At 36.6% G+C, this 25,846-nt stretch overlaps 1 protein-coding gene and 1 long non-coding RNA gene across 6 annotated transcripts in view; one reads left to right on the top strand and one right to left on the bottom strand.

The window, feature by feature from the left end:
• tcf4 (transcription factor 4) overlaps positions 1-25,846 on the top strand; it is a 172,728-nt gene that overhangs the window by 32,703 nt on the left and 114,179 nt on the right. For all 3 annotated transcript variants that reach the window (XM_088434425.1, XM_088434426.1, XM_088434424.1), the window contains exons 5-6: positions 9,390-9,445; positions 10,065-10,140. In XM_088434425.1, the coding sequence (XP_088290551.1) occupies positions 9,390-9,445; positions 10,065-10,140 (132 nt within the window). The remainder of the gene's footprint in view (positions 1-9,389; positions 9,446-10,064; positions 10,141-25,846) is intronic.
• Positions 1,651-19,388, bottom strand: LOC148411446 (uncharacterized). 3 transcript variants are annotated; one of them, XR_015867897.1, is made up of 4 exons: positions 18,905-19,388; positions 17,232-17,303; positions 9,680-9,823; positions 1,651-1,793 (listed from the first exon to the last, which is right to left on the bottom strand). It is a non-coding gene; the product is annotated as an uncharacterized LOC148411446 (long non-coding RNA). The 3 variants fall into 3 exon arrangements; XR_015867896.1 differs by lacking the exon at positions 1,651-1,793 and adding an exon at positions 8,257-8,641; XR_015867895.1 differs by lacking the exon at positions 1,651-1,793 and having other exon boundaries at positions 8,257-9,823; positions 18,905-19,380.

The raw sequence follows: 25,846 nt of genomic DNA, 5'->3' as shown, positions 1-25,846 counted from the left end.
TTGAGTTTCTCACAAACAGCATGTTGATGAAGGGCATTGAAGAATTACTGCTGATATTTTGTCCCTTGCTGAACATTTACAAGTGATATAAATTTTGGTATCAGATCAACTTGTGATTTAATCGTAATTTTCCCGATGAATATCGAAGGTGAATTTCCTTAGCTGTACTTCACCAAATAAATTTGATGAGAGATTTTCTAAACAATCCCAAATAGCGGGATTTGTGTTCCCTTACTGATTGTGTTCACTGTTGGCAACAGGTGTAAGAGTGGTAGAGACCATCATATTGAAAAGGTGCTTTGAATTTTGGTCACTCTGATTACCGTATTTTCTGCACCATAAGGCGCACCTAAAAGCCTTATTTTTTTCTTTTTAAAACTGATGGTGCGCCTTATAATCCGGTTCGCCTTATATATGGGTCAATATTGAGATTGAATTGAGATTCGTAGATGGGGAATGAACTGATGAAGTAAGCTTTACCTGTTTCATTTGTGTGTTTACAGTTGAACAAGTTGGTCATGTTGGCATTGAGTTATAATGCTATTGAGAGTTTAGCGTTATTATTTGAGTTATTATTGTTATTACTTCGAGGATTACTAAATTGTGATTGAAAAAGTTTGAAAACATGCTATTAGTTGAGGGTGTGCCTTATAATCCGGTGCGCACTTATATATGGAAAAAGTTTGAAAATATGTCATTAATTGAGGGTGCGCCTTATAGTGCGGAAAATACGGTACTTTGATTATAGGCTTATTATTGACAATTGGCTTACAACCAGTTCATGGTGTCCCCTGCCCACTGTCGAACATTGTATTGTAAGGACGACTTTGTCAGACAAGAGTCCAACACTGACATCTTGGCCTTCAAGGTTTTCGCCTCTCTTCTCACTTTAATTACTTCTACACCGGGGCTGGGTTTCATCTTGGAGGCGTTCACTCCCATGTGAGTGATTAAGAATCTTCACTTTTACTTGTCCATTCTCACTCTTTTGTTGACCACTTAAACTTGTGCTAAACTCTGTTAATCTTCAACTAAAAGAAACCAAAAAGGACAGTATGTTTTTCCAGACTAGTTTACCAATCTTACTTCAAGTCCTAAAAATTAATTCCACAACAGCACCAGCAGGCCTGCGACTCTAATGCGGATTAACGGCTACAGAAAATCGATGGATATCAAAAATGTTAAAAATTCCACAACATGGTTCATTCTGTTTTTGTGGAAAAAGACACCATCCTTATAATTCTAAGCTTAAAAAAAAGGCTGCTTTAATTCTTTTTGACAAACGTTTTTTTCATTTTCTGACTTCAGTTTCAAATAAATATGTTCATTATGGGGCATCCGTAAGAAATATTATTGGAAATTGAATAAACTGATAATCAACCAGCGACCCAAAACAGACTATGTTCAACCTTAAATATTCTGCTGAACAAAATGTGGATACTTTCGTTCGTAACGTATTTTTTGTAAACATTCCAATGCTAATTATTGAGATTTTCTCACCAGTTATCGCTTATTATTATTCTGCATATAACTTGCTCTCAGGCAGTACTTTGACTCTGTTCTTTCATATGCACTGATCTAACTTCTTTTAAAAGTTTTCTAACTTTGCTGCTTTTTAGTCTCCGACAATTTAGCCTTCTTTTTTTTTCTTTTTTTTTTAATTTCCTTTTGTTCCTCCGGTGGTAATGGTGTGTAGAGATCTAAGCCACAGTTGGCTCGGCTTCACATGGATTTGTGTGGAGAGACGAGGGGGGCTGTCAAAGGAATCGTCTGGGCTTCTTATTCTTCCTCCACTGGAGAGAAGGGAAAAATATAGAAAAGGAAGGGCCTCGCTATTATCAATATTAATCTCTCTTTTTGGAAAGGCATCTGTAGGCTATGAGTATTTTAAAAAAAAGACTGCTGATTCAAGAAAACCATGTTTGAACTTGCTAATCTTTTTTTCTCTACTTTTCCTGTCGCTCCCTCCCATTCTGTCTTTCCCTCTATTACTTCACAAGCTCCTCTCTCTATTCATTTAGTGAGCCATTAGCTCTCCAAGCTGTTGTTTGTTTTGCTACTTTAATGTGCTTTTTTTCTATACAAAAAAGTGAGAAAACAAGCAACATAAAATGGCACAAGTAAAAAAAAAATAAACGATAACGTGTAGATTGTGTGTATGTGCGTGAGTGTGTGTGTGTGTGTGTGTATGTAGGTGTGTGTATGTGTGAGTGCGTGTGTGAGACCATTGGCACTAAACTTACTTGGGTCCAGATGTTCTAATTATAGAACAGCTCTGTTGCCTAATGACAGGAAACACTGGCCCCTGTGTGTGTGTGCGTGCGTGCTTGCGTGTGTGTGTGTGTGTGCGTGTGTTTGCGTGTGTGTGTGTGTGCGTGAGAACAAGCGTGTGTGTGTCTGTGTGTTGAAAGTGTGGTTGTGCATGATTCTGTGTGCAGAAAATCAATAGGCATAGTAACACATTGAATGTGCATCAGACAGAAGGGTTAATGCATTTCTGGTCATTAACCTCTTGAACCCTAACTTCCTCCTGAAATCCTTCCACAACTACATATTTTGATTAACGAAACAAATGGTTGTGCTCCTGGCATACACTCCTGAGTTACACTTTTATACCCATGAGACGATGTATATACCGTATTTTTCTGATTTTAAGCCGTGACTTTTTCCTTATGATTTGAGCCCTGCGCCCTATAGTCCAGTGCATCTTATCTGTTGTTTTTTATTTTTATTTTTTTTTGCTAGCCACAGCAAGCAAATGTGTGTATCTGTTCGAGGTTTCAATTTATAGAACAACTATGAAATAGAACTGAAAAGATGTGAATCAATGGCTGTGCTCAAAAAGAGTTTTAGAAATATATAATGAAAAAAATATATGTCTAAATTGACTAAAGAATGTATGAAATGTTGGGTAAATTTGTGATGTGTAAATTTTACATACAGTACACCTATATATGATTTTATAGTTGTATTTATGTGTATATATGAATTACGTGCAATGTGTTTTTACAGTATGTTCACGAAAACAATCCATCAAACAAAGGGAGATAAGAAAAAAGATAATATTGCAGATTTGATTTAGATTTTTAACTGCTATTCAACTAACAGTACAGTGTTGAAAATATCCATCCATCCATTTTCTATAAATATGTTGGGACTAAACATGCAGGCATGTTTAGTCTGTTAAAGAGAGGATGTTGCTTTTGGCAGACAATTACAAAAAACAAAACAAAACAACTGGATCTTATATATATATATATATATATATATATATATATATATATATATATATATATATATATATATATATATATATATATATATATATATATATATATATATATATATATATATATATATATATATATATATAAACACAATCAGAGATTATTTTAGTGTTTGCAAAGATAAAATGGCGGAGAACGACAATTATGAACCGAGCATTACATCACTTGATTTGTTTGGACACACACACACACACACACACACACACACACACTAGGAGTGGGATTGTGGGTGTCAGACAGTTTAAGCGGCTTTAAAGAAGAAGATACAAAGACGTAATCTGACTCTTAATTCTTACTGTCTCATTTTCTTGTGAGTACGAGCTTGTGTGAGCGTATACGATAACCCAAGATAATAATTTGAATGGGGTTCAGTGAAAGTACAAGAAGCCTTTGTTACATTCAAAAGTTAAATTGTTCCTTTCATCCACTGTCGTATAATCGTGTTTCAGAATATTTTGGTGGTAAAAAGGCTTGGTCTAGAGTCGAGTATGTCTACCTCTGATCTGTTTGTGGAGTTTGCATACTTTTTTGCATAGTTTTTGTGGAGTTTTTCGGCTTCCTTCGACATTCTACATTATATGCAATGAGAATACAGAAATGAATCTAATTCAATTAATCCAAGCTAACACGATCACTGTTGGTAATGGAAGAATGCAATGTAAATATAATGACTTGGTTTCATTTTCAGAATTCAGAAACTACTTTCATTCAGAAAATTTTGGTTTAATGGGTATAATCTGGACTGAGCATCAAATCATTTATTTTTAAATAGTTAAAATGTGTCTTTAAAGTTGTTTCTCAAAGACCAAATGTGTTCTACGTGTAGGTGGAAGAGAATTGACCAGGCCTATACTTACTCAAAAAGGGAAAATGAGAACAGTGGAGCTTTACATGTTACACAGGTGCAGTCACACGTGCAAACACACACACTGTACACTTGATTTACTTATAACATGTCAAGAGTCTTTTTTGTCTGGATCTTTGGTAAATTGATGTGAAAAATGTACAGTACTTGCTATTTACTTATTAGACCCCTTTTTATGTGTTAAGCTTTTATGTATCTTAAAAAGGAGCTTGCTTACTTACTATGAAAACAGCTCAAGTTTAGCCTCCCACATAAATGCAAAGCATCCAGCTGTGACTGCAGCTACAACTAAGAGTAGCAATAAATATATTTATTTAGCAACAAAATAATACAGCACCATCCATCCTGGTGATTGAAACAAAATGATGCAGCCAGAGCTTTGGTTTTGTCTCAAATACAGCAGAAGGGAAACGACTATATAACTGGAACTGTTCAAGAAAATAAAAGGCTGAAGACACATTTTTGTTGCTTTACAGAAATATTTTGATCTGCCATAATAATATGATAAATATAAATGTAATAAAATAACTCTGAGAGTTTTTCATGGAATTTTTAGGTGAGAGCAAAATTCGATTTTTTCAATAAATTAAAAAAAAATCTTAATTAATCTCTTACAGTTTCCAATCTCTTGAAAGCACTAGGGTAATATATTCTGTTTTTAAGTTGAATACTTTGCAAAAAGAGAGGTCTGATGAAAATAGTAGTTGTAGCAGCAGCAAAATCTGATAAAACCATGAACACTTGTGTCATATATCAATTTATATAAAATCATGGAGGGCCATTTCTTTTTTAAAGAGTCATATTTTATCAGCGTCCTAAATATGGGGGAAATTATGACTGAATTGTGAACAGGGAAAAAAAATCAAGAATCCATTTGAAATGAGCTGGCAATGAATGAGTTAAAATGGGATTAAATTCAAAGATTTGGTTCATAATAGCACATAATAACACAAGGCCTCAAGTTAAATAACAGTGCAAACAAGTAGCATGTAAAGAAGTAGCCATCTGTGTTATTGTACAGCTTTCAATAAAACTGGAGACCATGCTTGATGCATACACTACACAGTTGTCATTAAATAAACAAAAATCTCTTTTTAGTATTTTAACATTGCATTTTAAAGTCAACTATTTCTAAAATGGTTCCAGTACTCAAAATAAAACAACAGTAAACGGATGTTTTTCTGCAGACATAAAATGACATGTACAGCATGGAATTAATTATAATTTCATCTTGCCAGTTAAGTGGTAATAAGTGTTTTTGAATTTGATGCATTTTAAGTGCACGAACTAATACACAACAGCACATATCTCAGTAACGTTTTTATTGTATCTGCATGAGAGATGCAATATTGGAAAAGGTCATTTCTGGTGATTTCTTCAAGAGGGAAAACGATATGGACTCTTAACCATTTCACTACCACTTCTCTTTTTCATCTTATTGCCACCATCCCTATACCCACTGCCATTTTTTGAAAAGTGCGGGGACACATTATCCCAACGGCAGTGAAAGGGTTAAACTGGATCACTATCCCATGAACAACTTGAATTATTATACATTCAAACATTAACCTTTTTTTCTGTTCTTAGCAATGACTCTTACCCTAAACTCATTCCTAACCCAAGTCAAGCCTATACTCTAAAATAAGAGTTCTGAACGAGCCAGGGGTGACCTAATGTCCTCACGTCTCTAAAATGTCCTCGCTATGCTGGTAGAGAACTCAAAGCTGTTCTCACAAGTATCGCGGTACAGGAACACACAAACACACAAACATACACACACACACATACACACATCTAACAGCATTAATAGGGGTCTGTTTTGTGTCAGGCAGGTCTTAATATGATCATCGTGTGAGACATGGAGTTGTCTGTCAGTCTAAGTTCATTAACTGATGATAGATCACCTACAATGTGTGTGTATGCATCATGTGTGTGTGTTTGCTTGTGTGTGCATGTGTCAGTGATGGCCAGAGAGGGGAGTGGGGGAAAAAAAAAAAAAAAACTCCATTTGTATTTTGCCATTTGTGTGCCCCCCACCCCCTCTCCCCACTAGTGTAATTTATAGCCCTCAATCGAAAGGCTTATCAGGTGCAGGACACATGGACGCCTCCTTCTTACCGCCTCCTCCTCAACGTCTTTTAACTTTCTCTCACTTCTTTTGGACTCCTCCTTCTGCTTCAATCCGTTTTCCCGTCCTCTCGATTTGCCCTACTGAATGATACTCTCTCTAATTTCAAACCTCCACCTCCGCTTTGCTCTAAGCCTATCAAACATCATTGTTTTTTTTTGTTGTTGTCTTTTTAAGTGGATTTATATTTTTTCAACCTTAAAAAGTATTTCTACCTGTGTGAATATCATTGAAAAAATACAACACTGAAATCAAGCGTTCGTAATGAAGAAGGACATTTAGTTTTCCAAGGTTGTTTGCATGCAAGTACACTCCAGCGTCATTTGCTTGTGGCAGGGAATCAAACCTGTGACCTCTCAGGCAAGAGACTGACCTTTGCAATGCAGTATGATGGCAGTGGGGATTAGTGGTCTGTATGAGGCTTAAAGGTCCATTACATTTCATTGAGACATTAAAGGCTCTGCAATCATAATCAATAATGTTTAATGACATGGAGAAAGGAGAGATGATGATTTACTCTGATGTAGTTGATTACACTTTTAGTCTGTATACAGAATGTACACACATGGTATACACATAGCACGTAGTATGCGATGTTGTTGATTGTTTAGGATAAAAGTCATTGAGGTATATTGATTACGTAGGATTAATGTTCAGCTGACCATTTGAGTGAATGAGCAACAACAACAACCAAATGCTCTGGGAATTTATGTTTTGTCATTAAAAATATTGCATGGTATTTGAGTATGTCCTAATTTGTAAGTACTGTATAAAAAAAAAAAAGATCAGTTTGAAAATAGTGTCTCATATCCCTGCACCCACCTGCAGCCATTCATCTATTATTTTCTATGCTGTTTAATAATAATTCTCTACAATTCACAGCTACTGTATAGAGCAGGGGTGCCCAAATATTTTGCCAAGAGGGCCAGAGTTGATTTAGGTGCCAAATTCAAGACTAAGAGGAAAGTGGGTTTTGATCCTAATTCATTGTGAATTTGATATTAGTCATTGTAAATGTCAAATGACTTGACTGCGTTGAAAATAGTGGTGGGAATCTTTGACTTTCTCAAGATTTAATTAGATTGTTGGCTCTGCGATTTTCAATTCCAAATATTTTTTGATACAAAATGATTTTATTCAATTAACATTCATTCAATCTTAACCCCATTTCTCAAATCGACCTTGCTTAGAAGTCATAAATTTGGTTGAATTTTACAAAAACACGATTATAAGTCTACCCCTTTCTTTAGTGGTTACATAGATCATGGCTGTCCGATTATAACACATATTGTGTGTGACTGAAATGATCAAATTACGGTACTTTTAGATGCATTTCTTCATCACTGCAAGGCAATGTATGCATGCGTGTGGACCCAAATGCTCAAACTAATGTTGCAACAATAAAACAATTTGAAATTTCAATGCTTTATTTTTTGACACAGCTGAATATTAGTCAAAAACCCCTAAATGTTTTCTTAACAAACTGATGCACAAAATAGCTTGTCCCATTTAACACCCGGAAGTCATTTGTTCACACCCAGAAGTCATTTGTTCAAACATTCTCATTACTTTTCCATGGGTAATCATCTTCGTTTGAAATGGAGGCATTTAGACATGATTTGCTGATCTTCTTACTTGGAATATTATCCCAAGCTTTCTTTACCCCAGAGGTGAATTTTGTGAGATCAGAGCGAGGAAGGTTACCCTTCACTGTTTCTCTCCTCACCTGCCAGCATCCATGCCGGCTTGTTTAAGCCCACATCCAAGGACTGAAGGAAACAAGTCAAGCCGTCTTTTCCTTTTTATATTGTGTCAAAGTCAGCTTCGATGTTAAAAAAAACAAAGAGGTGCCACTTGACCAAAGTGCATTTTTCAAAGTTCAGCGCAAACACTCTAAAACTGATGTATACTATATCGAATTAGAAGTATATATAATTATTTTAAGTTTTGAAAATGGTTTTTTTTTTTTTTTTACATTTATTAAGTTCTGAATTCCAAGGAAAATGCTGTTTTTAACACAAAAAAACATGCTCCTCTGTTGTTGTCTTTTAATTTCATAGCTTTATTGTATGAAATAAAATAAGAATCGTTTGATAGTATCGATTTTGAGAAATGTTGAATCTTTTCTGAATTGTGGTTCTGAATTTGGGAGCAACAAGTATTCTGTAGAAGATACATCAGATGTCCTTCGATTTAAACTCGTTTGTGGTAGCTCCCTGCACCTTGATGCGTGATGTATGGCAACTGAGTCGATCCTTCATAAGACGGCATGAAGTCTTCTTCTGATTTGCGCGACGCGGTTGACAAATTCAAATTTCTCAGCCAAACAAATGTTTTTGGAAAGGAAAATCCACGGTAACACTGGGAGAACAAGCACACTCGATATTCAAATCCAGAACTGTAGAAATGTGTATTATTGAAGTATTGGCCGCTAGCCTACCTAGCTACAATCTCACTAGTCTACCCAGCTACAATCTCAAAACAGTTGTGTCAAAAAGATACACACATTTTTTGGGTGATTCTGACAAAATGTTGGGGAGCTAGGAACGTTGCAATAATAAGACACTAAAACGAAAAGTTGGGTGACATGTAAATAACTCTAGAAAAATACTTTAAAAACTGTTGGTTGGTGAATTACTCAATTTTGTAGAACTGAAATGAATAAGTCACAAACCACCAGATTATAGGGTTTGTTTTATGGGTTATGTAAACTATTTATGTACCTGCACTTTTTTAAAAAACTGTTGGTTAAATATAACCCAAATTAAAAAAAAAAAATAGAGGAATGAGGGATGAGGAATTGTGCTAAAACAATAAATTGTGATAAAATACAAAGTTGTGATAAAACACATAATTGGAATGTTTTAAATAATAAAGAAACAATATTGTGTTCTTTTATGCTACTCAAGAAGTTTTGTATTACTAATATGACTTAACTTTTTGGGTTAAATATTCAGAAAAGAATTATGTAAATAAAAAATGTTGTACTGGCCCTTCTTTGGCCCCATTTGGTTTATTTGGTGTATTTTATTAAGAACAACGTGCCTGTTTTTCCTCTTTTTTATTATTTCTGTTAAACTTTGTCTCTCAATTTATTTTTATTCTACAGATATGGAGGAGAGAACAAGTGCAGGTTCATGGGCGAGTGGAAGTCGTTCTTCAAAGGTATAAAAAAAGATTGATTTACTTTAGACAAATTCAATACTTTATGATTTGTTTGCTGTGTTTCATAAAATAGTGCAAACGTACATTGAAAACAAAAGAAAAATATGGCTTTTGTAAACTAGTTAGGGAGTAGATTATTATTATTATGATTGAAACACTTTTGAAAAACATTTTTGATCCATTCAGAGTCCGGCTGTTGACTTCAAGAGATTTTGGAAATTGTGTGCTTCAAACCTTATGGGAATAGATTGAGGAAGGCACTTTTTCTTTTCCAGCCAGATGTGCCCCAGTGCACATTGCAAGGGCCGTGCGGATATGGTTGGATGAGTTCAGTGTGGGAGAACTTGAGATCCCTAACCCTGACCGCCCGTCAAGCACCTGTAGGATGAAATAGAACAGATAGTTTGATCGAGATCTGTTGGAACATGATGGACCAAAATCCCAGAAGACACGCTGCAAAAAGAGTTTCAAAAGATCCAAAAACATGTTGTAAAAGTCGTTGTTTCAGTTAGTTGAATTTTCCCTAATCGGTGTTATTATTTATTGCGCTTACTTTTTCTGTATAAATGTATGTTACAGGACACTTAAACTATCTCTCTTTCATTCTGTCTTTTTCCAGAGCTTTGCAGAAGGATCTCAATACATTACATCTCATGACAGCCTCTCACCTCCTTACGCAAATTCCAGGCTAACAGGTACATGGCCGACTGATGGCTTTTCTTGCTTTCGACAAGTCAACAATTGATGTAAAATGAAGGGGTCAACTCATCAGGCGGATGTTTTGCTTGCTCACTGTATACCCAACCCTGACTCCTGCCCTGCTTCCCTTTGGTCTCGGCGTGTGGAATACGCCATGCGGTGTGTGCTCATTTACCCATGATGCACCATGCCTCTGGCCCTCTCTCCGATGTGGCGCCAGTTGTGAGCAAATGGCCACTGACACAGATAATCTGCCTCTCTCTCCTGCCTTCTCTTTCTCCTTGTCATCCTCACTCTCCCTCTCACACATACAGCTTAATTACCTTTGACTGAATTCATGAAATATGGAAGATGTGGAAGACCTCCATCCATTTTTGCTGTAGCACTTTTGCACGTACGTCTTGGTTGAGTTTGCTGAGCCAGTTTTTGATTACGTTTATATTTGGATGAGAGAAATGATAAACAGGTGTTTGCAGTGTTGTAGTTCTTGAGATTGTCCTTGGTCTCAAGACCACTTTTTCAAGGGTCTTGGTCTCGTCTTGGAATCAAAGGAATTTTTACATCATGAACTTTAAAGTAAAAGAAAAAGTTAGTGTATATCCCTCTAACTACAGCGATCAAATTAGAACACAGCATTTAAAAACATTCAGTAAAAATAAGCTTTTTTCATTCCTCGATTAATTTTTATTAACCTTCAGAACTAACACCTAATACTGCAGCCAAATTAGCTTGTGTAGCATTGTCAAAGGCAATATAAGAGAATAACAAACAATGTTAGAACACTTTGTTTTGTTTTGTGTGTAATTTTATTTACTTTTTATATATATATGGTTTTGGACTTGTTTCTGTCTCAACCTCCAATAGTCTTGGCATTGTCTCAGTCTTGATACTCTCTCGTCTCAATAAGGTCTTGGTTTTTTGGTTGGTTTGGTGTTGACTACAACAGTTCAGGCCCTTTTTTTCATGCAGAGCACACATTTAGCGCAGAGCATGGTCTATCCATGAACATGGGTGAAGTTTTCTGTTTTTTTTTTGGTTTTTCCTATACTTCGTGCATGGTAGAACTGAGCATTTGCACCGTTGTGCACCATGGTAGAACAGAACGAGCCAAATTCTGCCCAATCCCAGTGTTATCTCTCATTTGCACCAAAAATCAGGGTGTGCTAAGTGCAAGAGGAGTTAGATGTTGCAGAAGTGAAATAGACTTGCTGGTTCGTGAAAGATATTGGCGCACATTCAGACAGGTAAAATGTGTAATCCACCCCTGTGAATGATGGCTGTGCATGTGACATGCAATTGGAAAACACCTCGCAACCACGGCCGTGCGCCTCCATCGCTGTCGGGGGTGTTATCAAAATATTTATTAATATTTTGTTAATATGATCCATCAATCCATGATTATAATCCATTCAGTTTCTACAATAATTCAGTGAGATTTTTCCACACTATTTTCATTGAGCCCATCTTCGATCACATGCCCCAACAAACCCCTCACTAGTTATTTCGTGCCGGATGGTCATTATGTGCCGCTAATGTTCCATTGATGTTTTGGTTGACATAATTGATTTTTGCAAATATATACATATGATGACAAATGATAACTTAAAAATTTAATTTTTTCTTTTTTTTTTTTGATACCGTTTGTGGAAGGTTGATCTTTTAGCCACATTAGGTAATAATTACCATTACTGGACTAACTGGAGGGTGGATGTCAGTTGGCTGTTCGCAACAAGTGCCTGTTGCAGCCAACAATAGCTTGTGTTAGCTTAGGTTGTCACGACATTAATTTCAATAAAAGAAGCAAGCAGATTGAACCAACATCAGAGTTCATCCTTGTTCACACACAGGAATATTACACAAACAGAGAACATCATATAAAAGTTATGACGTCTCCAGCTGCTTCAAGAGTGCAGTGGTTAGAGAACACAACATTTTGACTCGTTTATTAATTGTGGTCTTTAGGCATATACACACAATCAAGAACGTTGTCGAAACACGAATGCTGCTCAACTTCGGGTTATTTACGGTAAAATGAACTTCAACTTCGGGTTATTTATGGTAAAATGAACTCCAACCATGTCACGAGGAAAAGCAAAAACAACTGCTCCAAGTGCATTGAACACTGGTGAGCTGTTCACTAGCTGCTCACAATGTGGTAAACCTGAAACACACTTATATATGTTACGTATATGTAAGAGATGTGTACAGATGTGAACACAGGAAAATATAAAGTTTACAAAAGATAAGATTTATTATGTTTGTGCTTTAGTTTTTAGGCTGTTGCCAAAATGTTGGTGCGTATAATACACAATAACACAGAAAATACTGGTAGTTGAGGCAAAGTTAAGGGTGAATCTTTACACAGGTGAGTCTTATATTTGGGGAATTACGGTACATTAGTAAAGCTACTAGTTATACCTTTGATGAATTCAATCAAAACTGAGCACCGACTGTACCACAGTTGTCGCATAGTTGCATGATTGTTGATACAAATAGTATTGTCTTAATTGCAGACGTGCCTAATGTAATGGGTATTTATACCTTTACTTGCATATACCTCAGAATATCTAATGATCTTGAAGCGCAACATTAAAATTGATATAGTCTGTATACCCACAATCGTTGAATTATTATGTGCCTTTACTAGCATGATCCTTAATATGATATTGTTTTGGTCCAATCCCAATAATTTCATTCATAGTTTACAGACATACACATGCATAATTTGACAGTTCAATAATGGCCTTCAAGCTGACAGTGGAGAGAAACTAGACCTTTCTCAAATTTAGATGCAGTATGTTCATGCAAACGATCCAAATAATATTTTCAGTATGGCATATTTCACAGCTGTAATCTTACTAATTCACTCACTTTCATAAAAAATAAAATGGAGAGAAGAATGACATAGAAAAAAAACAAAGGATGCAAACAGATCATTCTTGAATATCTTAGGAATACATGGCTGAGTATGCCTATACATCCGAGATATATAAACTTTTAGGTTTACTGAAATGATCCATTGTGTGTGCGATGTGTTTTGACAGTGTTGTGATTATACTATGTCGCTGCAGCGTGGAGGAGCACGAGTTAGAAATGGAAATATTGTATTCTTCATCTCGCACACGGGGAACCTCAATTTACTTTGATAATGATAACACTAAGAGACAGAGACAGTCACAGATATAGAAACACACACAAACACACGCACACACGCCACTCACACACACACACACACACACACACACACACAGCTCCAACACTGCATAGAAAACATCCTCCTCACTTTCCACTTGTGGCTGTTCTCAGGTTGTTTTCAACACAACAACTTCATTGTTATATCAAATTGTTTTCAGAGTCTGTTGGCCTTTCTGTCACTCTCTACCATCGTCGGCCCCCCATATTTGTAACTTCTGCTTCATGATTGTAAAATAGCTTCAAAAGAGTAGAATTGGATGCCATCACAAGTACTGATGCCTTGAAATAAGGCCATACCTACTTTGAAGGTTTGTTCTATTCGGTAAATGATTGAATTCAATGATATGTTTTCATGTCACTCGAGCGGCGGTGTTTATAAACTTTGCTTGTAATTCAAATTTTGCCTCATAACACAAAACAAACCAATGTGTCAAGTGTTTGTAACTAAAATAAATAAATCTAATTACCACTATATTGGATTTGAAGGTTTTTCATTACTGAGTGGTTATGAAGATAAAGAGGCAAGTGGCCGGGTCATTGACCGATAACCGTATTCCTCCGAATACAAATCGACCTTGCTTATAAGTCGTGCCCCCTTTTTACTTCAATTTGGGTGAATTTTACAAAAACGTGATTATAAGTCTAACCCCACACTTTTGTGATTACGTTGATGATGGCTGTCCAATTATAACAAATGTGTGTTATTGAAATGATAAAATCACGGTACTTATAGACGCATTTCTTCATTGTATATAGAATAACATACAGTTACGGTTATGGGGGGAGGGGTGGGGCAGAAAGGAGACAAGTGCTGAAACTAATGTCTGTGCAAACGTTCTAAAATGGATTCACGCTATTTCGAATTAAAGGTATATATAATCATTTTAAGCCTTGTAAAATGACATATTACGTATTTTGCATTTGAATTAATGTTATCCAAACGCAGATATGTAGAAAAAAATTGGTCTGCCCCTAATATGGGGGTTAAAAATGAGGAAAAAAAACTCTACTTGTACTCGGATAGTTATTGTGTTGTGCAATGTTTTTTTTAGATAACTCAAGATAACATCTGAATAACATTGAAAAGTGAAAGTTGAATAGATGTTATTTTCAAGTCTTTAAAAAGACGTTTAAAAGGACATCCTTTTGACAATCTAAATTTGAAAAACATTTTTTTTAAGTTGAAAACATACTGTTAATCATGAATGGCTCAAATTATTGTACCAGTAGTTCATTTCTCATCTGTATGACCTGGTTCCAAAACAAATGATGCAGACCTTGTTGACCTGAAAGTTCTTGTAAGGGTTTTGCTTAAGAAATGAACTGAATAGTACCTTCCGCCCTGACCAGGAATAAAATTCCTGTCCCCTTTGTTCACATTTTCACAATTGCAGAATGATATTTGCATGTATGTGTGCACCAATCAGCTGCAAGCATTAGCTGCAGGGTTTAGGATGCTAGCACGCAAAGCATATATACGAAAATCAAGATTTTTCTGTTGAAATTAAAGTGATTCTTATTGAGTTTAGTATAATTACATTTCATTCCAGCAATTCCTTCTGGAAGAAATGATAAACATTGGCTCTTCTTTTAGTCAGATAAATGTTTAACAAATTTTAGTAGTAAAATAAGTATGTAAAATTGGACCTCATTGGTTGAGCTAAGTGCAACAATTCTCAGTTGTGTTTAGACAAAATTCGTACTGCATAGGACAAGCTAAACACCATACAAAGTTCAACAGCTATTTTGAGCAAAATTCTGGCTACATTTGATAGACTAAATACATGCCAGTTTTAAAGGACTAGTTTTAGACCTAATTTGGACCAAATTGGATAGGCTATAACTCGCCAATTTCAAATGACCATTTTGGGCTAAATTTGGACCACTTTGGGCATGCAGGCTAAATACTGTATAGACCAATAACGGATGACATTGGAGAGACTAAAACACAAATCAATTTTCAACACCTATCTTTGACTAAATTCCGTCCATGCTATTATCTAGGTCTATTTTTTGGACTAAATTTGGACCGGATTGAAAGTGCTAAACACAACCCAGTTGTCAACACTCTCTGGACCTAATCAAGTCTAATAGAGATGGACTAGATTTTTTTATGTCTTGTTCCCACTAAACAATAGAGCGTTTTTACAAAAGTAGAAGCATGCACACCAACAACCTTTCCACAGTGTTACAAGATTATGGCTAGGTTTCTGGATGGCGTGCTTGATACAATTTAACCCCAATAGGTATTTCTAAAAGAAGAGAGAAACGCCACAGAATTTAATCAACCCAACCTGTATGTTTTGTCAGCATGAACACAGCTTCTTCCTCTTGTTCTTTCTTTGCTTTACCCACTCTAACCTTGTCTATCTTTCTTAACCCCCCCCATCAGATTAGAGTGATGTTATGCTCTAGATAATCAGCGAAGGGATTAGTGTCATCTCAGCGACCCTACTAGATTAATCTGCTGCTTTACACACCACTCACACACACACACACGCACGGCCACAAGCGCACACACACATACATAGCAACTCCTTCACACCAAAACCCCAAATGATCTAGCACTAAAAATGATGTCTGTAAGTGCATTAACTCAGATAACTATAAAATTGTTTTTTTTAAGAAGTAAAGTGAACTTTTTTGTTCTTGTTTTTTTTGTGTGTTATTGTTAAGGGGTCTATGCGAGATTTTGAGACGACAGTTACATTGGTCATTTTGAGAGGTTTGTGTGTAAGTGGGAATTTATGGTTTTTGGTTTATTGATATATGATATAAATTTGACAGTTGAAGGTTGTTTTGCAATCACGGAAGGGTATTTTCCCGTGTGTATGCAGCAATTTAGCTTTTTTATTTGTTGCAAGCATGTATGTATTTATTTATGTCGCCTTTGTGTCCTTAATTTTGTGGATGAGTTTTCTGCTTCTTCATGTGTTTGTGGTTTTACCTCATATTTGTGCTCTGTTTATGTGAACAAGCGAGAGAGCAGGTGCAACCCACCATCCAACTGTCACAGAAATTGTAAACTTGCTAGTTTCAATTCAGATGGTGTTCCGTTGGGAACAAATATTTGGAAGATGTATTTAATTTTAAAAAAGGTTTAAAAAAGGTTTTATTATGTCACATCTTATGTTACATCTTGATCAGAGGTCCTATATATATATATATATATATATATATATATATATATATATATATATATATATATATATATATATATATATATATATATATATATATATATATATATATATATATAGTTTTTGTCTGATTGCTCTAAAAATAGCTCTTTTGCACAATTACTATCAACCATATTAATTTTTGATGTTCAAGTACATCTATAAAGAAAGTATCAGTAGAATTAGATCCAAAGCGCTACCTGTGAGCTTGTCTTATGAACATCTTCGGTAATAGCGCAAAAGTTTCTAGCTTTCAGAGTTGTATTTTATTTCACCTGAAAGATGACCGTAACTTTCCTAAAGGTCAAGTGTCATGAATACTGGCCACAGTGTTCTATAACTAGCATGTAAAGCAGTTAGAAAGGGCAATATATTGAGCACGCTTATTGATGGTGACTTCATCTTTTTCCCTTTACTGTTTTGTTGAAATGCAGTGAGTCAGCCGCCTGTCTCACCTCTGTGTGACCTTATTAATGAGTGTTGAGCCATGAGGCCGGACCCCCTCTGTAGAGGTCACATCTGGATCCTTTATATATAGAAGTCTCTCTCTGTCTCTCTCCCCACCCCTCCCTCACCCTTTATTTGCCCTCTCATTTGCCATTTTTTTTCTCTGTAACTCTACTTCCTCTTCTATTACATTCAAGAGTCCCCGTCCCTGTCTTCCATGCAAAACTTGCTCACCTGTCTCAATCTCTACCCCAGGCGCACCTTACCTCAGCTGGTAGTGGTGCCAAGGTCACGCTCCTGTCGCTCCCTGCTGAGTCGGGGTCTTTGTGCACAGAATGCTTGAATGGAGGTCAGTGCGGAAATGGTAAACAGAGAAAAAGATATGAGGAATTCGACACAAAATCATTTCATTGTTGATAAATGCTAAAAGTGCACTTTCACTTATATTGTGCTTTATACCTTAGGCACTCTAATTGCTTTACAATGTCTAATCATTTATCTATTGATGATAGCTGCTTGAAGACATTTTGACATGGTCACAATGGTCAGGGAATCAAACCCACAACTTCTTAGTTGGTTGAAGACCACTCTATCACTGAGCAATGCTGCACGGAAGGAATAAAGGACAGGGAAATAAAACACTACTGGAATTTGTAAAGGATTGGGAACGGGCAAAACAAATCTTGTCTGCCAACTAGTCGTACATGGTGCTATAACATATATGTAACATTCAAGCTACAGGACCTTAGACATTAACAGTCGTTAGGAATTGTATTGATTGAGCCATCCTTTATTTTAGCCACGTATCCTTATGAGGGTCACAGACATGCTGGAAGTTATCCCAGGTGTCTTTGATCAGTAGTTGAGGTACACCCTGAACCAATCGGAGGGCACACAAAGAGGGACAACAACTGACACACACACACACACACACACACACACACACAAAGATGTGCTTTAGCTTTTAATTAGCAACTTATCCACACCACCATCCTAACGCACAGTGACCAGGATACATAAATGTATTCCGATAATTGGTTTGTAGATAGTAATACAATAGGTGACTTGGTCCTGAACATAAATGGTCCTCATTTATGTTACTTATTGGCATCATTGATTAATTATTCAGTTTTGATTGGCTCTGCCTGAACAAAGTGATCACTGTCTGCTGTCACTGCTTTTTTTAAACATAGAGTCGCCATAAAAGTTGCTGTAGTGTATTAAGAAGGGGCTCTGTGTCACATGGATATTGTCAGTGTAATTGCTTCTGACATCCTAATCATAGGTCTCCTCAAGGCGGCAGGATGGAGGGTGGAAATGTAAAACACTACGAGAAAACATCAGTTCATTGGGACGCACTTCACAGTCCCTGACCCAAGGGGGATCTGTCCTGCAGAATTTGGGGAAGATCTGATTTTATTTTATTGAGGAACCGTAAGAATGAATGATTTCTTTTTGAAGAGAGTGAAAAAGGAAATTTGAGTACTGAGAAGGGTTTTACTGATTGATATTGTGTATTGTCCCCCCCCCCCCCCCACCCCCTCTGTGATTGGCTTGCAATGAATCTAGGAAGTGTCCCATCTCATACTCAAAGTGAGCTGTGTTAGGCCTCAGCCATCTCATAATCAAAGTAGGAAGAAGTGTTATAGCAAATGGATGGATGAATGGATGGCAGACAATTACATATTAAGTCGATTGATTTTTCAAAAAATATAAATTATAGAAAAGTGTTTGGCTGAGTTCACAGTGGACACATTCACTAAGAAAACAGAGAAATTAGGAAAGTTTATACTGACCATCAAAACGCCTTCCTTAGGTTTGGGCTAAAATTGGGAGTCGAAGTAGCAATTCTTAAAATGGTGGGTGTGGACTTGATCCCCCACGTACATCACATGCTTTTTAGAGACCAAATGAGACTTTTTTGTTTTTGTATATTTACCTTGTCGGTCTCCCTGTCTGTCTTTCTTTCCCTGTCTGTCTGTCACCCATCCAGATGAGGCCCCTCGGAGACCAAGCTTGGGTCATACATGTTACACTGTGTGTATATGGGTGTGAGTTTTAGCTGCCTTGATGTGTGTATATGTGTCCTTTATCTTTATCTATGCATGTCTGTGCTGTTATGTGAGTGTACAATATGTGTGTGTGTGTATGCGTGTGTGTGTCTGTGTGACAGACTGTGAAATGGTGCGTAGTAGCACCTGGGCCCTTCAGTGTTGATTGATCGGCCTGGTCATGTGGAAGAGTCCCATCTGGCCAGCCACGCTACAGTATGTGTGTGTGTGTGTGTGTGTGTCTGTGTGTGTGTGTGTGTGGAAAAGAGAAAGTGCTTGTTTGTGTGTAAGAGGTGACAGAGAAATATAGAGATGTGCAGCCCGAAACAGTATGTTTATTGTGAGCGTGTGCAGGCGAGGGAGCGACAGACAGAGCGAGAGAGAGAGCTGGAGAGCGAGCGCGCTTCACTTATAAGCATGGCTCCCAAAGGCCAAAGATGAACTTTATTTCATCATCTGAGCAGAGCAGAGGCTACATTTACATTGCGCGCCTCAAAGGAAAATACCCTCTTTCTTTAGTGCCTGGAATCCTTTTCTCACAGATGTGTTTGTATAGGATTGTTTATTCTTACAGTAATCATGGTGCTCTGTGTACAAATGACATCTGCACAAAGCCAGACTCGTGAAGAAAGGATTGTGCAACACCTTTATTTTGTATCACACATCATCACATCGTCTCACTCATGCTATTTTTGGTGAATGGCAGATCATCCTTTCAGGTTCAAAAAATATTTGGGAACCTGAAAACCAGAACAGATTTGAAACTGTGACAATAAATAAATGAATAAAAGAGGAATCTACTTAACTCTTACATTTTTTTTCTGAAGGCGGGGATGGTATTTAACTGAAAATAGCGGCCTTCGCTGTAACAGATGTAATTCTCAACTAATCATCGTACGTATTATCCCCCAATAGAGTAATTGCACAACACAAATTGGAAACCGAGAAAAGAAAAAGTTACATATGTACAGTTTATTTTACAGTGGCAACTGATACATCCCCGCATCACAGTGCGTGTAAACGGACATGACACGCCAGACAACATACATGGCATCTGTAAGGCTGAAGCGCAGTAAAACAGCCATTCAAGACCAAAGTTAAAAAAGCATATTAAATAAATAAATTCCTTTGTCCGCATTAGAAACACAAACATGCAAGTGACACAGGACAATGTCAAATTATATTTGAAAATCAAGTACAGCATAATGTTTAAAAAATATTTTAAAATCTACTGCTATTTTTGTTGAAGTGGTGGTTTGCATTGCACAGCCTTGATTTATGCATACTTGGACACTAACACTGTATATAATATACGCGGTATATATTTTCCAGCCAACTAGTGTTTAAACTTTCCTAAAGTCATATAAATTAAAGACCACGCACATCAAATTGCCATGAGTCACATTCATATATCAGATTTAGGAGCATGTCCAAATATACGAAATGTTTCCTTACAGTCACTTCAAGTCTGAGTTAAATGCAAGTGACAGAAATTTTAATCTGATGAGGGGCATAAAATGAGATGGATAGACGAGAGGATAAAAAGAATAGTGCAGAGAGAAATCGAGAAAGACAGAGTGAAAATCAGAAAGGAAGACAGTGTTTATTTCCTGAAATGAAGCCAACTGATAATTAATGCTCTGACATCATGGTGCTCTAATTAAGCCTGGCATTCATTAAGCCAGGAGAAAGGGGGGTGTTCGTTAGTGGGGATTTTTGGAAAGGGAGATTTGTTAGGTGTTTGGTGATGCACTTTTTAAACGATAGACTGCAACAAAATTCGATGAGGTGAAACAGACACGAGGGCTGAGGTCATGTTAAGGGCTTTATTAAAATCCACAGTTTCTGCTGCTTTAGTTTACCCAACAGAACCACGCGTTTTTGTTCGACAGAATCATACCGCATTGTCATCATTTTGTCAGGTTGGCTTTACCTTAGGGAGTATGATGTAGTTGTTGAGCAAGGTAGATCAGTTAATTATGCAGCAAACACCTAATCGTCTCCAAGCACAACCATTGATTGAGAATAGGTATTTAGAAGCTAAATGCTGTGCTATTAAAATTGTGGATTCATGTTTATTCAGAATCCATAGAGAATCAACTTTGTTCAAATTTACGTGATACACGTCTGCTTCAGAGTTAAAGATTCTATGTTTAAAATCACGCACCAAATTAACAATGATGAATTAGCATGTTTTTTGCTTGTGTGAGTTTACTGTCAGAGTTCTGTGGCTTTTTTAACAGTCCATGCATGTTAGGATCGTTGAAGACTCTAAATTGCTTATAGTTGCGAATGTTAAATGTGTTAAATGTGAATAATTATGTTTATATCTGTATTTGTAGGCATAGTCCGGTAATTTTCTATGCGGTGGCCAAGGTGTCAAATTACCTCAATGAGGTGGGCAGGGTTGTCATGCATAGTCATGAAATATAATAAAAATGTAAAAGTGCAGTTGTAAATATGCAGTTAATGTAGTGAATAACTGGCAGTTTGCGAGTGATATAAGAATACTGCATGCATGTAAAGATGGTAAAAAAATCATAGATCAAATAAAAAATTTCTCCTAGGTGTGGCAGTGATTACCACAGAATGACATGGGGTGGCCATGTCCACTCCTGGCCACCGTGTAACTCCGCCCTTTGGTGACTGTTAACAAATCCAGAGTATATATTGCCTTTTGCCTAAAGTCGGATGGGAATAGCATTGACATTTAGACCTCTTTAGACCTCTTTGTTAAATTTCATCACATATTACATACCTCTGTTTTTGTGAACTGTGTAAATCGTGACTTTGACATTGATCTTGTCTGGTGCGTAGCGTATCTCAGGAGCCGGATGATAGTCGATGTTGGTCGTTTGTCAGTCAGTGCAGGCTGGCGGATCTGCGAGAGGGAGGCCTGCACCACTGTGAAAGATGTCACAACTGATTTCACTCATTGCCAGTCTTTATAGTCTGTGCACTAGTTCTGAATTGGAGTTCTGACATGGTTGAAGCCCATCTGCATACAATACGATATACGTATACAATGCGATGATTCAGGGGGTTGGTTGCCTGTTCTTGGCATATTTATGACTGCCATATGCTGCGTAAATCCAGCTGTCTATGCAGCCGCTTAGATGTGGTCTGGGCAGGCATAAAGTTCAAATTTCTGCCACCAAATTGTCACTTTGCCAGGCACATCTCCAATACACTCTTAGTACTGTGCCAAACCAGTCTACCAAATCAGCAAATGCACAGTGAAACTCAATTAGTGTGTGTTGGGGAAGAAATGAAGAGAATCTGTCATGTCATAAGATTGTAAATGTTGGCATGACTTCATTTCAACATATTATCAGAATTATGAAAAAGGCTTTCGATAAGTCACTCATGTAAACATTTTAACCAAGTTCATTTGAGTAATCATTACAGGTACATAACTATAGCCAATGTTCATTTCCTAAAATAAAACTTTCAAAGGAGTCAAATTTTGCAAAGAGCAAGTGGACAATACGTACTCAAAATGACAAGTAGAACTCAAAACTCAGAATGTAAGGTGCTGAGTTGTAGATGAAAAACCACGAGAATCATTTTATAAGTTAAGTAATAAAAAGATATACATTAAAGAAGTTTAGGGTCCCTATCCATTTTTTTGATCAGAGCATTTTCTGATAGCTAATTAGCCATGGAGGGCTAGCCATCGACAGCTGCATTCATCATCATAAAATGTAATAATTAATGACATTCCAACAAAGAAAAATATGCAAATGAGCTCCACTCATTAGCATTTTCATATTCAGATCCCATAATGCTTTTGCTGACAAGGTTGTAATTAATGAAAATTCATGTCTCTTAGCTGAGGCCTAGATTGGATCGCATTCATTCGCAATCCCCCAAACGAGGAGTGGAGAAAAACACGACGGGGATCACTGCCAAGTTTTTAGGGAGATAAGAGGGAGGGGGCGGGGGTGTCATATTGAGAGAGTGAGACGAGTAGAGAGTTAGACAGTCAGACAGACACAGAGAGAGAAGAAGAGAATAAAACGGGGAAAGGAAGGCAGATGGTGCGAGATGAAAGGAAGACAGGCAGTGCGAAAGTGATTGATAAACAGAAGCAACTAGAAAGTCAGATAGAGAAGTATCCGGGTAAAAAAATAAAACAGAAACAAAAAGGCAAAAGGAAGATAAGATGCAAAGACGCACAAGTTGACAATTGTATACTCTCAGCAGTCTTATGTCATTCCATTGTACATTAAATACATTACCACACTCTTTGTAGGACTTTTTATTTTATTTTTGGAGCTATGTGTTTTTAGACCACTTTGCCTTGGGTTAAACAGTTGAAGTAACCCCTGTGCCTGTTCCACATCACTGCAAGGTTCAAATACGGCAACACATACGATAATGATTATCATCTATTTGACAGTAATTATGTAAATATATATTTTTTGACTCTTCTTTTTCCTTGCGCCACCAGCAAAGAGACCAAAAATTAGTTTGAAAAAGAGCGTGCATGAACTAGTCATGTAGATTGTCTCGGTGGTGGTTCTCATCCCTGACTATGATCACCATGTCGAAGTTTCCTTGAGCAAGACACTGAACCCTGGAGGTTGCAGCCTTCGTTAGCGTATGAATGTGTGTGAATGGATGTATATGAGCCTTTGCAAAGCACTTTGAGTGCAATAAGGTGTAGAAAATGCAATAGAAGTGCACTCCATTTGATATTTAAGATATCAAACAGAGTATAGATTCAAAAATCTGAGTCAACCCAGTTGAAAGCTATGCATTTTTTCTAATATCTGCAGAAGGAGAAGTAAAAATTACAATAGGTCATGCATTTTGGTTTATATTACAATCTTATGATAAACAGTATTTTGATAACTTTATCAGAGTACCACCATGCACCATTTGCGATAATGGACTTCAAGCCACCCCACTCCGCTTTTTTGTATACTAACAAATCTTTTAAGTAGAACGTTCAAAAAAAAAAAAAAAAAAGATACTTTTTCTGGTCAGGAATGCACGTAAAACATTAAAAGTGTAGTTTGTGTAAACAAAATAATGACATCTAAGTTAGGAACTGTGCAATCCCACTTTTTTTTGGTTTGTTTTTTTACCTCCATTAAAACTATCTATACTCGAGCCAAGAGGATATGGAAATAGCCAATCCTAATCTTTACCTATATCTGATTCTTTTCTTCACTGTAAAAGTATTAATATCACATGAATGTAATTTTCTTGATATCGACATCTGAAAACACAAGGTTCACTGTAAAGCAACTGCCTGCGTGACCAAAGGCCAGGAATATGGCAAATATGGTGACAGTTTGTGCATTTTCTTGCATGTCCCTCAAAGGGAAATTAGATCAATGCTAGAGTATATAGAGTATTATAGTTTGTTCTTATGAATTGGATCAGACTGGTTCTAATAAAAATCCAAAAAAAATCTCAAAGTGGTTGAATATATACAGTACAGCATTATAGTTTGTTCTTATGAATTGGATCTGACTGGTTTTCATGAAAACAATCCAATAGGAATGAAAAATGGGTTGATGGACCATCCCTAACTTGAATCGAATAGTGGCATAATTCTTTTTTTTTCTTTTTTCTAAAACTGAAAATTGTAAGATTGCAATTGTAATAATAATTAGATTTTTAGCTTCAGCAACATTCATTTATTATTATTATTAGTAGTATTATTATTTTTTGTTTTTTAGTAGTAGTAGTAGTAGTAGTAGTAGTATTCATAGTAGTAGTAGTAATAGTGGTAGTATTTAAAAATCATAAAACATGACTCTTAATAAGGAGACAATCTGGGAATGGTGTGGGATAAACTTCATATGTGATAAACACTGCATAAAGTATGATTTAAAAACAAGACAGGCCATATACTTTATTTGCTTTTGCTTACTCTATTAAAATTGTGTGTATGAGCCACATTTTTTAATTATGAGTAAAAGTCTAAATTTTTCAATGTGTTCTTTTGAAAATGTGTTCATTCATGTTCATATCATTAAAAGTCAGATGAAATTTTAACGGGCTCTTTGATGGAATGTATGACACAAAATATGAATTTCCCTACAAAATGGACTGACTTAAACTATGAATTATGTCACTTGTGAACAAGTGTGCTTGTGTGTGTGAGCTTGTGTGCGCGTTTTGTTGCATGTGGTTCTTGTACATGATCCTGACAGATATGAGTGTGCGTCTGTGGTCCGTCACCTGAACGCTGCTAATGGTGACACCTCACTCAGTAGCAGCCCGCTATCATCTGCCGCCTGTCTCCTTTGTCAAACAATCATTAAGAGACTCTGAGGGAAGCGATGATGTCTTTGACATATATGACACTAATGACATATACAACACCAATATCAATTCAAATGACACGAATTAGGGAATAGTAATAGAATACATCAGTCGACATTATTTCTGAAGAAACGGCGGCATGGTGTATTTAAAAAGAGGAGACATTCATTTAAGTAGATAAAAAAAGAGGTGGGGGTTGTGGAGTCATCACAGTAATCCATAGGAAGAATAAAAGTGTACAGATTACAAGGTTTTGAGTTTGTTCAGGTTAAAGCCGGATAATCTCAGTAAAGTGCTGTTTCATTGTGGCCTTCAACCTCCTCGTAATGTCTGCTTAGCATAGGAGCAATCACAAAAAAATGAATACGGTACGCAGAAAACCCTAATGATGTGCACGGTAACGATTGCAACTATAATTACTGTCATCTAGTGACATTTTGTGAAAATATCATGTTCCTCCATCCCAAAGCAAAATGTGCGTCAACACATAGATTAGAGGCTTACGCGGTAGTTTAGAATTGTGAGAAATATTCCTCTATATTTTCCTT

The sequence above is a fragment of the Hippichthys cyanospilos genome, chromosome 15, assembly GCF_059441005.1.
Source record: "Hippichthys cyanospilos isolate Australia breed blue-spotted pipefish chromosome 15, RoL_Hcya_1.0, whole genome shotgun sequence".
NCBI lineage: Eukaryota > Metazoa > Chordata > Actinopteri > Syngnathiformes > Syngnathidae > Hippichthys > Hippichthys cyanospilos.
Note: the sequence above shows the minus strand (reverse complement) of the source record. Positions and strands in the feature narration are given on the sequence as shown.